Source organism: Gymnodraco acuticeps, unplaced genomic scaffold (assembly GCF_902827175.1).
Source record: "Gymnodraco acuticeps unplaced genomic scaffold, fGymAcu1.1, whole genome shotgun sequence".
Classification (NCBI taxonomy): domain Eukaryota; kingdom Metazoa; phylum Chordata; class Actinopteri; order Perciformes; family Bathydraconidae; genus Gymnodraco; species Gymnodraco acuticeps.
The window spans coordinates 4,693,985-4,709,212 of NW_022989985.1; the positions used below are offsets into that span (position 1 = coordinate 4,693,985).

The 15,228-nt window shown below is 39.7% G+C and overlaps 1 protein-coding gene across 5 annotated transcripts in view; it reads left to right on the plus strand.

The window, feature by feature from the left end:
* The window catches only part of mctp1a (multiple C2 domains, transmembrane 1a), a 139,120-nt gene that overhangs the window by 14,516 nt on the left and 109,376 nt on the right, over positions 1–15,228 (plus strand). Inside the window, exon 1 of one of the 5 annotated variants that reach the window (XM_034212711.1) lies at positions 13,769–13,831. The exons of the other annotated variants lie outside the window; for them this stretch is intronic. Within the exon in view, the coding sequence (XP_034068602.1) occupies positions 13,790–13,831 (42 nt within the window). The 5' untranslated portion in view covers positions 13,769–13,789. Of the gene's footprint in view, positions 1–13,768; positions 13,832–15,228 lie in introns of those variants that run through there. 5 annotated transcript variants of the gene reach the window in all.

The window sequence follows — 15,228 nt, forward strand, 5'->3', positions numbered from 1 at the left end:
TGCCTATTGCTCTGTTCATATTTTTCCTAGAAAATCCTCCCTTCTCAATAAGTAATTTATATGAGCATTTATTTATCAATTGATTGAAGGAATCAAAAGTATACATCTGTGTTTTTAAATAAGTCTGAAACCTCTGTCATGACTCATTGTATGTATGAGTAAGATCCTAGCTCTAACCTTTGAGACTTAAAGTGGACCTATCATGCTATATTTCACAAATATATTGTAGGGCCATACCTATTCAAAACATGTCTGTGAAGTTTTTTTTTCAAAATACCAAACAGATCACCCATTGTAGCCGTGCCTCATACTGCTCAAACCCCTCTTTTGCAGCCCTGTTAGAGAAACGCGGATCTTGGGTCCTTAGCTTGAAAAAAAGAAAAAAAGAGGAGGCGGAGCTAATGCCTGATCAGAATTCTACCGGAGATAAAGTTAAATTCTGCTGTGATAAAACGCCATCCTGTTCTAAACCACATCAAGGATTATTTCTGAAACAGTATGGAGCTCAAATGCTTTTTCTCTTGCGGGTTTATCACAAGGTGACACGTCAGGCATTGTTTCTGATAGCAACTTTCTGTGGGTCCGCCAACGTCACAGCGGATGGAAATCTGTATCCGCTCGTTGTACACCCGTTTTTAAAAGATTTGGGTATGGAGGAAAAGAGAGAGGGTTTTATTTTCTGACGCTGCGTGAGTTCCCCGATGCACCGGGGACACATATTTATGTATAAAAGACATCACAAAGTGCATTTTGCATGATAGGTCCCTTTTAAGATGGACACTCTTTAAAGTTTTGAGGAAGCTTTCAGATGGATGTGTATTAATATTTTATTGCCATGATGAAAGCTAAGGTAGGCGTCTGGAAACATTTGAACAGAACGGTTTAACCTTTTGAACTATTGACTATATCTCAGTTTTTGAAAAACACAAGACCATAATGTACCAGTTTCTTTTAAAAGTGGGAGTGGGGTGAAGAAAGCACGTCATTTGGGAAAATGTGATTTTATACGGTGGATAAAAGGTTAACAAAAAGCCCCACTATCATTTTCCGCCTCGGACAGTCTCATAAATCACTCTGATACACACTGCTCCACCAACACACTGCAGACACGGAGATGCACAATGTTTTATTCCTGATTATTGTACATAATACTCAAAATCTTGGATGATTTATGAAGCATGGCGAACGGATAAATGAAACCGAGCCGATTCTTCAGTCTTCATCTTCGAATCTCTCCCATTTATGGAATTTAACAGGATTCATGAGGTCAAAGAAAAGGGTCTTCATTTTTTTCACAGCTTTGACCTCTTTTGGGTTTTGCATCACCTCTTTCTGTGGATGTGCTGCCTCTCTCGGTTTTTCAGTATTCTGTTGGTCAACTTGCTTTACTTTGTAAGTGTGCCCTCTCATTTCCTGTTTGTCCATCCATTCCTTCCATTGTCTCTCCGTCTGCACATCCTCTTTCTCCTCCTCTTCCTCCTCTTTTGTTCCATCCACTCGGACTCTTTCCTCCTCACACCCGAGTCCCGCGGTAGTGAACCCGGGATCAAAGGGACTCCTCGAGTATTCCTTTAACCGGCTGGTGTCAGCGACAGTGGCAACATCTGATGACATCTCTTGGTTTTCCTCTTCCTCAAATATAGCTGGCGGTGAGCTGGGGACAGAATCATTGGCGGCGTCACTGGTTCCTACATCAGGGCTCTGACTGTGTGAGAGCAATATGGCACATGATTATCACATTAGCAAAGTGTTATCCACAGCAGAGAAAATAACACACATCAACATCATTCCAGTGTTTCTCAGCTTTCCTTCTGTCTCTACATGCAGACGTTCCTGCTTTCCTCTACCTCAGATGATGTTGGTTTCTTTACTACGAAGAGGCTGAAAGTATAACATATTTTTTTAGAAAGGTTATACCTTAATGTCTCCAAATTCACAGAGTTCGCTTCATCCTTTTCCTCCTCTTTGCTTTCCTCCATGTATTCTTGCTCGATTCTTCTGTGGCACCTTAATAGGACTCTCTCCTCTTGCTCCTGCCTCGTGTAATTTAGGAATATCTGATTTGCTGCTACCGCCATCTCTCCAAGCTCTTGAATCTCAGACACCATCTCTCTCAGATTCTGAATATCAGACATCGTCTCTGTCAGCGTATACCACAAGTCGAGAAGTTCTGCATTTATCTCAGCGGTTTGCTTCTCCACCTGCTTATTCACTATCCTGTTGATCCAAACGATGCAGAACCTCCTGTTATTGGCTGCATGTCGTCTCCACCTGAGCAGTCATTAACACAACAGTTGTTAGATAGGAAACATATAAGCATTAGCTTGTATGGTTTGTTTTGAAATAAAATAAAATAGTAAACAGGAAAACAATGATAAATATGTGTAGCCTAAATATGTGTAAGACTTGCCTAAAGGGAGAGAAACTGAGTTCCTTCTTTGGACCAGATTTCCCCATCACTATCTCTTCTCGACCAGATATCTGTGAGGAAATGGAAGAGTGATTTTATTTAGAGTTTAACATTTTGGTGACTAGAATATCATTAAGAAGTATTTCTGCCATCCAAATCAACACACTATATTATAAATAGCAGTTGAAGAGTAAAGGGGTTCAAGAGGTATTAGGGGACTAATACCCTCCAATTGTAATGTATGATACTGGGACAAATGACACCTGAAACAATGTTGGCTATCATGTTAGACTAAATCAGAACAAATCTGAATAACAGTTGCTCTGCATTAAATTGTTGACGTTTTTGATTCGTCAGACAAAATGCTGTAAATGTTTTACAGCCACATCTAATGTGCTTTAAATAAATAAATGGCTTAGCGTTCTGAGGGAAGCTGACCAATATTTAAGGCCCGTAGCCTACTGTAGATATGACTAGCTGTTGCCATCATTTAAGATGCTTAGTGTTCTAATTTCCTTCTGGACTCGCACTTTTGAATAGTTTTCTTCACTGAACTGTTGAATATTAGAGAAAGCGTTTGAATAAATATCATCCAGAATGGACTTACCTCAGTTAAGTATTGGACATGTATTCTCTCTTCCTTTTATGAATCTACACCAACTAGACTTGTATACATTTGAAAATGAATGAAGCTTTGCAACATGTTCTCCAGAACTGCGTTGTTGCTATGCAGCAATCCCTTACAGAACAACAATCAATAACTGTATTTATTTAAGATATTGTGTTTGTGTGGTATCGTGTCAAGTCATCTGATTTCAAAATGTATTGAGTTTGTTAATTTCTCCAAATGTTGATACTTAGACTGGTTTTTAATGTGCAGGAATTCAATGTGTGCATGTTTTGTTTCTTATCTCACTCTATTTTAATGTACATTTTAATCTTCATATAATGAAGTTATATCAGTAATATCTTTAATTGTTGGTCTTCTGTCTTTATGTAATATGTTGATGGTGTGAGGCAAGGCAAGGCAAGGCAAGGCAAGGCAAGGCAAGGCAAGGCAAGGCAAGGCAAGGCAAGGCAAGGCAAGGCAAGGCAAGGCAAGGCAAGGCAAGGCAAGGCAAGGCAAGGCAAGGCAAGGCAAGGCAAGGCAAGGCAGGCAAGGCAAGGCAAGGCAAGGCAAGGCAAGGCAAGGCAAGCAAGGCAAGGCAAGGCAAGGCAAGGCAAGGCAAGGCAAGGCAAGGCAAGGCAAGGCAAGGCAAGGCAAGGCAAGGCAAGTTTATTTATATAGCACTTTTCAACACAAGGCAATTCAAAGTGCTTTACAAAAAATGAAAGACATTAAGAAAATGGCATCTAAAATCAGTCATTAAAAGAAAAGCTAATAAAATAAACATTAAGCCACTCTGTGTTGCTCTGGAGTTTCCCCCTCCAACAGGTGGCTGCTATTTCCAAGTAATAATTATGACCACAGCAGGCCAGAGTGGTTTCTATAAAAGGCTTATCACGTTACAGCGTTACTTTACATTGTACTTAAATGTCCACATTCCTACTTTACCGCCTTTCATTTAACCACTTTGTATGCTTATTGCTTACCTCTCTTCTTTGTCTCTTTTTGTCCCTTTGTCTTTCTGCCTCCATCTCTCCATATTTCCCTAACTTTCCATCTCAAGGACAAATAGCAGAGATTTTTAAGAGGGTTGCTGGGCTGTAATTCTAAACTAAGAAGTGTCAGGACTCAGGAGTGTTGTATTCCTTTACAAGATGGCAGGCTCTCAAAATGAGTCATGTTAATCTACAAACGTGTTAATTCCTTGGTCTGACATTAAAGTGCTGCACGCTCTCATGTGACCAAGGATTCCCGTTCTCATTGATGTGCACATCTGCTGTCGTAAAACCAGCTGACGCATAACTTCTGGACACACATATCACCTATTAACTCTTTGTCCCTCAGTCCTACGAGTGTGTTTTGTTGCTGTGAGGCACATTGGACTGTTGGCACTCTGTATTTTAGCAATGAGCTCCACAGAATCAGGGGTGAGTTTGATATGATATCTTTGACTAGGATTTATTACAAAGCTACTCAAGCGCAATATCACTTTTTCTATTCTTCTATACAATTGATCTGTTATTTTATTTAAAAAAGGATTCATTTCGTAGCCTGTTCCTTTAATTATCGTTGAATACAAGTTTGACATTTAGCCCAAATATTCGTTGGTTCTGCACCTTTGCCAATTACACACCTGAGAAATTTCCAAATGAGTTATCTGCGGATGTGATGTGTTTATTATCGCTCTTTACCTTAATGACATGATAAGTGATTCAGCTCAGACGTAGCACACCCCCACCCAGTCGTAACATCTCAGAAGTGGATATGGATCTTCCATCTTTTAAAATGTCATGCAGCAGAAACTGAAAAAGCCATTTGTTTGTGCATGTGGTAAATACTTTGTTTTGCCCTAATGTCAGTACAAAAAGAAAACAACAAAATCTGTTGTTGTTTTTGAACATGCACATCATTTCATTCTTATAAGGAAAATGTCAATTTCTCTTCTGGGAATGCTGAAAACTGAATATTTTTCATAAAAACACTAAGACAATCATGTAGACTTGAATCAGAGCATGCATTGGGAGGACGTTAGTATCCATCAGACATTTCTGTGACTACATCTGTGACTTCTAACTATCAAGAGACTTAAAACCAAGAGAAAGTTCACTCTTTTATTATTTCTGCACAGTGGGACCGTAGTGTCCCTCATTGTCTCCAGACTGGGAATCCTTCTTTTCATTAGCCATCTGTTCGTCTCTGTCCTTCCCATGTCTCCTTTTCTGCTTTAATAATTCAATCTCTCCTGCTGCTGCTCATAAGTATTCTCTTTGCACACCAATGCCAGACTACATTATCCATTCAAGGAAATAGTAGATGCTTTTTTTTATGTGATAGTTGGTACCAATACAGTGACTTATCAATTCCTAGCAAACCCCACTGACCATTAAACCAGTCTGTACATTATACAAAAGGGAATATCAGTGTCCTCAAATATGAACACAATACAGTTTTCCCATTATGGGAGCTGAGTTATCTTATTCATAATTGTTTATTTTGAGAACAAAAACATGATTTACAGCGATGCAGCGGCAAGCTAACCGTGGTGCTGAAAGATGAATGTTCGGATATACAATAACATGTGACAATGTTGTACTTTAAAGGTGAAAGCGTTCACATTTGTCCCAGCCTTTAATTATTGTATTGTACTCTATGGTAGTATTAAGTGGCCTGATTAGTTTAGATCAGGGGTGTCCAAACTACGGATCGGGGGCCAAATGCGGCCCGCGGCCCATTATGAAACGGCCCTAATTCAAAAAGTATAATGAAATATGGCCCACAGGTGAAACGTGTGCTTGTCTTGTATTATACTTCTTAAATATAGATGAAAACAGATATTACACAATAGGGGTGGGCGATATTGAAAAATATATTATCACGATATTTTTCAAGCAGTATCACGATAGACGATATATATCACGATATTTTTTCTTGTCGGTTATTATGGTTATTTTTTCAAGTTACTTAACAGTACAAGCACCTACAAGGTAACAGAAACTAAAACAAAAAGGAGTAACAGACCAAAATAGCATTTCAAGCTGGTTTTATTTCTGAAATGAATCCCTGAATGAACAATTCAACATTTTGATATGGCTTCAAGGCACAGTTTCTCAGTATAAAAATGAACTTTCTGAGCACTAGCAGTGAACATCAATAAACATGAAAAGGAGGGTAAAACATAACTAAGTAAAACATAAAACATCAATGAGGAAAAGTCAGTGCCAAACAATTCAAATGTAAACTTTAGACTTGAAGTGCAATAAAAGACTTTAGCATAACTGAAGGGAAAAGTTTATTTTTCAATTTCTTTTTTTTTTTTATCACCATAGATACGATATCTCTGAAAAAGCATATCGTGGAGACCTAATATCGTCACGATGATATATATCGTCATATCGCCCACCCCTATTACACAGTATTCATGTGTTAAAAAGCCCACTTTTCAAACAAATTCAGTCAGTTAAAGTTGAAAATGTTTTCTATCAAATCTAAGTTTATAAGAAAAAAGCCCAATAACTTATTTTCACAACTTGCTTGAAATAAACCCTTCCTATTTCCTTTTATCAGCAATCTGAGGCTTCTGTTTTAAGGAATGAGTTGCTAACAACATAATTGAAACCCTATGGATAGCTGTGATGTAGGCTGTTGTTTTTCTTAAAGCATATTCAAGTATTAAGCATCATTTAGCTACATTTGATTTATTTTTGCTGACTTATAACCTAACTTATGAGGCAATATACCTTACCTCAGTGGCCCAGGCCTTCGTATATTTGTCTGTATGTGGCCCTCGGCGAAAAAAGTTTGGACACCCCTGGTTTAGATAGACAGTCGTGTCTTGTAATGTCTCTGCAGAGCTAACTTTAATTGTGCTTTGGATAAGATGAGAAAGCTGCATCAGATTTTAGCACGAGCAGTTTTTATAAGGAAGCTTCTGGCATTGGAAAAACTCACGTGGGTGAATTAGAGGGACAAATGAGCTGGTGAGAATAGAACATGGGGAAGTCTGTGTGTGCATGTGGGTGCTGTTGTAATGAAAGAGGATGAATCACCGGCTAAACTTGTAAGGTTTACTACTACAATGGTTCAGGTCTTGGTGTAATGAAAGACGATGAATCACTGGGTACACTTTAAAGTTTGCTACTATAGAGCGTGGGCTTTATGCCAGCTCTGACGTGTAGGCTGCTCCGATGACACATTGTGTGGGGGAGGAATCCTTGGTGCTTCAAGGAAAAGCCTGAAACTTTTAAAGAAGCTATTTTGAAATATAGATATTTCTGTGTCTGTCATAAATATAGTCTGTGTAATGTGAAGTCACTCCGCTATGGAAACCATTACAATGTGTCTTTCAATAGATACAAATTTAGGGCTGTTCTAAATAAAAATAAGGTATATTTAAATCTACCATAAAAGTATTTGAGGATGTTCTTTTGTTCTAGGTTTGCTTACAATTGGATAATGTAGTAGAGTAATTAAATACAATTAACTGCATGATTCTTGTTAAGGTTATCTTAAGCAGTTACTCTTACCCGCATGTGGAGCTACCCCAATTAAGTTTTAGACTAGATTTTTGTCATATTTGCCACATAATAATGGTTCAAGTAAATGCCATTAAAAATGATGTTGTGCTAAGACCAAGGTTATGTTCCCAGAGCCTCTCAGGTTACAGACACCTTCATAACCACAACGAAGCAGCTGCTCATTTGATATGAAAGTCAGAATTAGTTTTATTTTAATGAGGTCATGACCTGAGAAGCCTGTTGCTTTTGCTCGAATTACCTGCAACTCGCACAAACAGGAAACAAAAATGGTTCTACTTCATGTTCAGTTTATTTGCAGTTCAGATATGCCAAAGAGTTTGCAAACTTACGTCAGACCTTTATGTTCAAACCTTAAAATATATACATTAGACACAAAAAAGGCAGGATTACTTATAGGTGGGGTAGGTAATTTTGGAGAAACCAGCTCGAGTGCGCTAGAATTTGAAAATACACAACTGGAAAAAATCTGCCACTTCCTTACAGAGCCCCTCCTCCAACACACACGAACGCGCACATGACCAATGAGGGCACGAGATAAGTTTGTGCTCAGATAGAAGGCTGACAGGCAGGTAGGCCATCCAGTTATTTTAGCCGGGCCGGCTCAGATGATTGGTCGTGCTTTTTACAGCGCTACGGCTTCCACAGATGACATTTTTTTATGGATTTTTTGTCAAAGCACTTAAGATATTCATTGCTATCGGGATGTTAAGAGCATTCCATGGAATATAACAAAAAGTGTATCTCGAGCCGGTTTCTCAAACTTACCTACCCCACCTTTAACATATACACACAAGAATCTGTAAAACGAAAAGATTAAGGTTAAGAAATAAAGAAAGTATAGAGGAAAAAACATCTTTGTCTGTAATATGTGCAGTTAATACAAAAAAGACTTAAATGGCACATCCCTCCAACAAGAGCAACTTATCTTATTGTTAAATATTGATGTATGAATTGTTTGAAAATGTTTATGTAAACAACTGTGTATCAGCTGAATATTCAGTAACACATCCTCAATTTATCTGAGGCAATTCAGACTGACGCACATGCAATTCAACCAATTATCTAAAGGTCAGAGTCTTCCTCTGTGTCTTCTAATTTGGGTGACTGGTAACTTTAAGTTTGTCTTCACATTTGTCTCTGGTGGTGCTGAATACAAAATGGCAATCAGGCTGAAACAGAAGCTGTTAAGGATACTGACTCAAAGGAGAAAGAAGACAAAAAGGAGACAGAGGGTTGGGCAGAAGTACGAGAAGCAAATGATGAGGCAAGCAAAGTCAAGGAGAGAGAGAGAGATGGGGGGGGGGGGAGAGACACAGACAAAAGTAAACAGAACTGTGAAATGAATCCATCCATAGATCCAGGGGAACAGTGATTCTCCCAGAAGGGGCTTTGCTGTGTCTGGCCGGGCTCCCGTTGTGTGACGCCTCTGTTGGACGCCTCTGTTGGACGCCTCTGTTGGACGCCACTTAGGCTACGAGTCAGCTTTTGCCTTCAGACAATCCCTTTATACATCACTGCATCCCTTCATCCCTTCATCCCTTCTCTGCCCTGACTTAAAGCTCTCGTCTCTCTCCGTTCCCTTTTTTCATTTCAGACTTTTTCTGGTGTTCCTTTTGATTTGTTATTTTTCATTTTGTGCATGTTTTTTCTTTTTTATTCTATGTCTTCTTTTGTTGTTCTACTACATTCATTTAGGTGAATTTCTCAAAAGGAACGACATTTTGACTGCCTATTTTGTTTTCTTTTAACACCATGATGCTCTGTATAGTACTACTGGCACTCTGTAATGAATGCCATTGGCAATTTTCGACATCACTATCAAGGCCTCACTGCTGTGCTTATTATATCACAGCTGTCATAAGCTGAATATCATAAAGAAGTGGACAAATGCTTGATCTCACACCAATTCTTACCAATTGGTTTAATGATCCTGTCACAGAAATACAGACGCGTATAAACTCTGGCCTTATGTCGCCTAACATGCTGTGGGGTTAACAGATCTGCTAAATAGTATTGGCAGTTACCCAACGATGATATTTGTGAGACAAAAGTTGGATTGGTCTTCCAAATACTCCCCTTCTTTAGTTATCAGAGTTCAACAAGTCATGTACAGTCATTTTAATATTTCAACTTTAGATCAAAGAGAAAGAGGTATTGCTGAGTGTGCTGGTGAACATGCAGAGGGCTCGAGGCAGTATCTCAGTATCTCTCACACACACAAACACACACCAGGTGAAGCCAACTTTTTGATGCCCCTGTGGTTCTAAGATCTAGTAGGTGATGACCTCAGATTCACAAAACTGATGAGAGAGAATATATTTCTTACACGTAAAAGAGGGAAAGACAGAAAACAAAGAGAAGGGAAATCGATAAGTAGTGAGAGGATTCGTAATTTACAAAAAAGGGCAAAAGTTGCGTGAAGCATTGTGTGTGTGTGTGTGTGTGTGTGTGTGTGTGTGTGTGTGTGTGTGTCACCTGTTCCAAGCTACCGGTGAGTTCTTCGGTGTCCTGCTGGGATGGAGATTAGTTGATGTAATGTAGAGCCTACTTCCTGGTGTGTGAGTTACATTTGTTTAATTGATTATTGATTTGTATTCTAGAGTAAATGTCACGAGGCATGAGGTAAGAATATAAATACATCTAGCCTTTGTGTGTAAGTTCACTTGTCTGCCGGCCTGTCTCTTCCTATTCTCCTCCTGTCCATCTAAAGCCTGTCACTGATAACGCTGCAGTAGTAGAAGAGTGATGCGAGTCGCCTTGAGGAGCTTGTGTAATTCTCCCTGTCAGTCATGTCATGCATTGTTTATGGCTGAAACACTATTTTGATTTGATTTTGATATACTTTATTAATCCCCGTGGGGAAATTGTTTCTCTGCATTTGACCCATCCTAGTGTTAGGAGCAGTGGGCTGCCATTTTGAACGGCGCCCGGGGAAGACTATACTGTATGCATGTATATGTGTTTCACTGATGTTATAATGTGCATATTTGTTTGCTTAGTTATGTGTACACACTGTGGGCAACGAGCAGACAGATGGTGCACACTGCAGGGTTTGTTGGTGCAGACATACCAACACCGGGGATTCTGGCATGGATGGTGGCATCACATGGGTGTGTTTGTTTATTATTGCATATATGTGTGTGTATGCACGAGTATGAATGTGTTTAAGTGCAGATAGACGGCACATTTGTGTGTGTAAAAATGATGGTTCTGGGTCGATTGTGTGTTTACAAAAGCGTGAAGCAGAACAGACTGTAGCCTCAATCATCACATGTTCTCTAAATATACATAAATAGGCCTCCACATGCATACATACTGTACTGTGCATGCAGGCAGTTGAGCCTCACTGTTCTTATGTCATTTCCTACCCTGTCAGAATGGCTTTGGCTTAAGGAAAATGTTCCTATTACTGAATGCAATGAGGCATCAGAAACCATTTTGGTGGTTGTTGCTTTTTTCTTCAGAGTTTTAGGCGAATTTCAGAATGATTTTTGTTTCTGTTGCGCCCTAGGCTATAAGGATAAGGTGTGTTGTGTTGGATTGAACTCAGCTACTGAAGTCATAAGACCTGCTGACAGACACAACACTGAACAAGCCTTCATACAACAGCACACATGAAAGGGACAGCTGCCGGGTCCTGAGGACTGACGCTACTGTAATATAAGAATGTGAGTGCACGCACACACGCACACACACACACACACACACGCACACACACACACACACACACACACACACACACACACACACACACACACACACACACACACACACACACACACACACACACACACACACACACACACACACACACACACACACACACACACACACACACTGCAGAGTTGTGGGTGCCAGGAAGCCTTTCTATCATACCCCATGTTTGGCCTGGAAATGTTTTGCTCCCTGCCGTGTGAGTCTATCAATGTTTCCTCCCTTTTATTTGTGCCATCAGGTGTTATTTTTCATATTCCCCCCCGCTCTTCTGAATAAATGTATTCTCTGTTGCGGCTTCTCATCATATTTGCCTCTGAGTTTTATCAGTATTGTGACACTACCCTATACTGCTGTCAAAATGTTTTCCCCCTCTGATTTTTCCTATTACTATCATCCCTTCTCAATCACAACTCTTCTGGTTGACTAGTTTCAGTCATCTACGCTGCGGGATATTTTCTGTCTATTTCATAGCAGCTCTCATATCATTCACCTTGCCAAAACATATCTTTATTTTCTCAGTTTTCAAGTGAACCTATCTGCAGTTTCTCCCAGGATAACAGTTATTTTCCCGCTAGACTGATGGCCTTTTGTTTTTGGGATTGCACACCATTTAATCTATTTGAAAATTGCTTTTTTAACATTTTCCACTTTTAATAGAGGCTGCAGTTAGGTTATTTTATTTCAAGAATGACAAGTATAAGTAAAGGTTTAGACTTTTGGGGCCAGATATAGGACAATTGTGTGTGTGATGATTTTATGCAATATCAGCAGTTTTGACTCCAGGTATTAATGACTAATGCAGCCGTGCTCACCCACACAGGGCTTTCTTTTAGTCTTGCTGAAGAAGCTTCTGGTCAAGTTGAGTCGTGCTATGCCATAAAATAGAGGATGTCACCTGAACTTTGAGGACTAATGTCGTATTTACGACAGTATGCAGCTAAATCGAAGTGCGTTCACATCAGCGTCTATATAGGAATGTCCTGCTTGGCGAGTAAACATTTTAAGGCTTGTATCCGCAAAACTGGGGGGTAATTTGCTGCGAGTCTCTACAGCGTTTTAGTATTGTTTATGGATGCAGTGCTCCTGTCCTCTGCTGTCAGAGTTTAACACACACTTACCCGCACACGCACACTGTCAAACTATTTATTGTCTCTGTTTTGCTGTACTGAAACAAAAACATACGTGACACCAGGGCAATTTATTATTTTTGGCAGTTTAATGATTCACTAGTGGATTTGTTATTTGCTAAACTATCTTCTGGGTGAAAAGAACTAAAAGTGGTACCAAAAATGACAGCACTGCTGGAATTACAATTCACTAATGACACCAAAATCTATCGCTTCATCTGAATTTAAAGGACATAAACTGTGTCTGTTTTATCGGGTTTCCCTTTTTGAGGAATTGCCTAAAATGGGTAACACAGCAAAGAAGCTAATTTAAGTTTATTTTCAGTAAGTGGAGTCATTAGATTCAGCCAATACAAGGTTAGCAGGCTGGGTAAACATCTTAAAATAATGCATGAATGCACCCAAGTTGGAATAATAGAATAATTATTTTGCTATTGTGCTGCTATGGCTTGGATGCAGTAACAGTGTAAGCTGTCCCTCCTTATCTGCTTTAATGACGGACAGCTGAGTGAAGCAAATGCCACTGAAAATCAGTTTGTAAGGTAAATGGCCACAGTACTGAGAATAACGCTTGTAAGTAAAGTATGGATGTTAATACATATTAATGCAAGGTAGAAAATAAGGTCGGAGGAGAACATAAGGATAATTTGTGTAAGCAGCTATGTGTTGGCGGTCTGATCCTAGTGTCCTTGAGCAAGACACTGAATCCCAATCACCCCTGAGGGCCAGCGTTGGGCTCAGCGATGTGTATGTGGGTGAATGCAAGGCACTATGTAAAGCACTTTGGAATAAAAGCACTATACAATATATATGCTGTCCATTAACTCTTTGTAGATTATAAGGTTCCTCTTATAAGTACTACTGCTGTCCTCCCATTATATCCTTTGTGCATTGTATACTTTGCATCTCCATTCAACCTCCTGTATGTCATATCACTCTCTTAGTACTTTTGGTCACTGTCTCTTAATGTTGTTCAATAAGGCTCATATCATCAGATGTCAATCTCAGAGGATTAGCGAAGATAAAACCACTACTAACTAAACATCTGCAGATGTTTGAAAGAGCATCTGGTAGCGAGTTCCTGGTTGTGCCCCTGTTAACATTTTGTGAAATTGTTAAATCTCGGAGGATCAGCCAGTCGACAGTGAGCATCTCTGCACAGTTCTGTGTGTGTGGATGAGAGGGTAGGAGAGAAAGAGAGGGAGAGAAATCTGCAGTTGTCATGCTGAGTGACTGCCTGTGGGGTATGCAAGAACCTCACAGCTGGTTGTCCTTTGCTGTGTGTGTGTGAGTAAGGTAAGGGGGAGCCGTTGTGTGTCTCGCTCTCATATAGGAGAGTAAGCCAGCAGCAGCAGTAGCTGCTGTAGTACAGTGGAGCGAGCTCAGTGTCTGGATGTTAGCGCTGCCTCTCTCAGCTGCGGGACGAAGCCTCACTGTAGGTATACACACGCACACAGATGCACATGTACACCATGATGTTTTGACTGTCTACCTGCTGTTTTTATAGCATGCTTCTGTTTTCTGTATGCTGGTGTTTCTTCTTTCTTAAACATATCAGTGTATTGAGTGTCAAGGCGAAAAGTGACAGCAAAGGAGCGTTCTTTTCAGTTTGAGACAGTTGAGTGGTAAAGGGATTAAAATGTGCATCTCATCTGCAAAATGTTTCCATCCATTCAGCACGTTCACTAATTTGCATGCAGAACATATTTTCATAAAATGTTTCCATAAACCTGAGCACCTGCTTTTTGCACTTAGAGTCACCAATAGGCACTGGCCATCTTCACACTGTGTGCAGGTGTTATTGTGATTTTCTTTGCGAGTATGGCGGGGTGACCAATAGTGTGGAACTTGAGCTGGCTACTAGTATGTCATGACATGGGGCTGTTGGTCAGACACCAGGATGAGAGGGGGAGGAAGGGTATGTAAAACACAATTGTAAGGAAGAGAGATGCAAATAAATAAGGACCCCAGATTCAGAAATATACAGAGTAGTGGTGTTGAAGGCAGATATCCTCTTTCCTGTGCTTTTATCTTGACCAGAAGAAGATTGACATATATTTAAAGGAAAGCATTCTCTCTAGCCGCAGTATTGTTCCCTTAATTCCTGTTTCAAGGATAGGTGCTGAACGTGCTCAGAATGAGAGCAAAAAAGCTGCAACTGGGGGAGAGGCTAGAGGGAAAGAGAGATGGACGAGAAGTATCCAAGAGAGTACAATTGAGGCAAGGTGAAAAAGAAAACCTAGGATAAAAATGACTTTAGAAAATATTATAGCAGGTCTAAGTCTGAGGAATTATAAGGAGCAATGGTATGATAAGAAGATGGAAGGGAATCTATATCCCCTTATGTTCCTCTCATCAGAGCCAACACATCCTGGATACACTTCAGGGCTTCTTCAGGCACCGTTACATTGCTTAAATACAATTTATATACATTTGTCAAGATCAGTTCATGGCAACAGAGCATTAGAGAAAAATGAAGTCTTTTTCTCATCACTCCACAAAGTGTTTGTGTCACCTAAAAATAGTACAACAAATGTTTTCAAGAAATGACTGCAGGACAGAGGCAACTTGTGTCAGAATTCCTGAATAGTATTTTCACTGCTTGCATACCTAGTACAGTACATGCATATTGCACAATAAGAAGTTCTCTTTGGAGGGACTAATGTGTCTTTACAAGAAGGAGCAGCTTTCACAACACAGTCCTAAAAGTCATTCACCTGGCCATGAGAATTGTATATATAAATGATTCCAAATAAAAGCCAACAACAGAATAAGTCTGTAAATAGACTTGGGGAAAGATGTGAAATCATAATAGGAAGATGCCATTGTTAT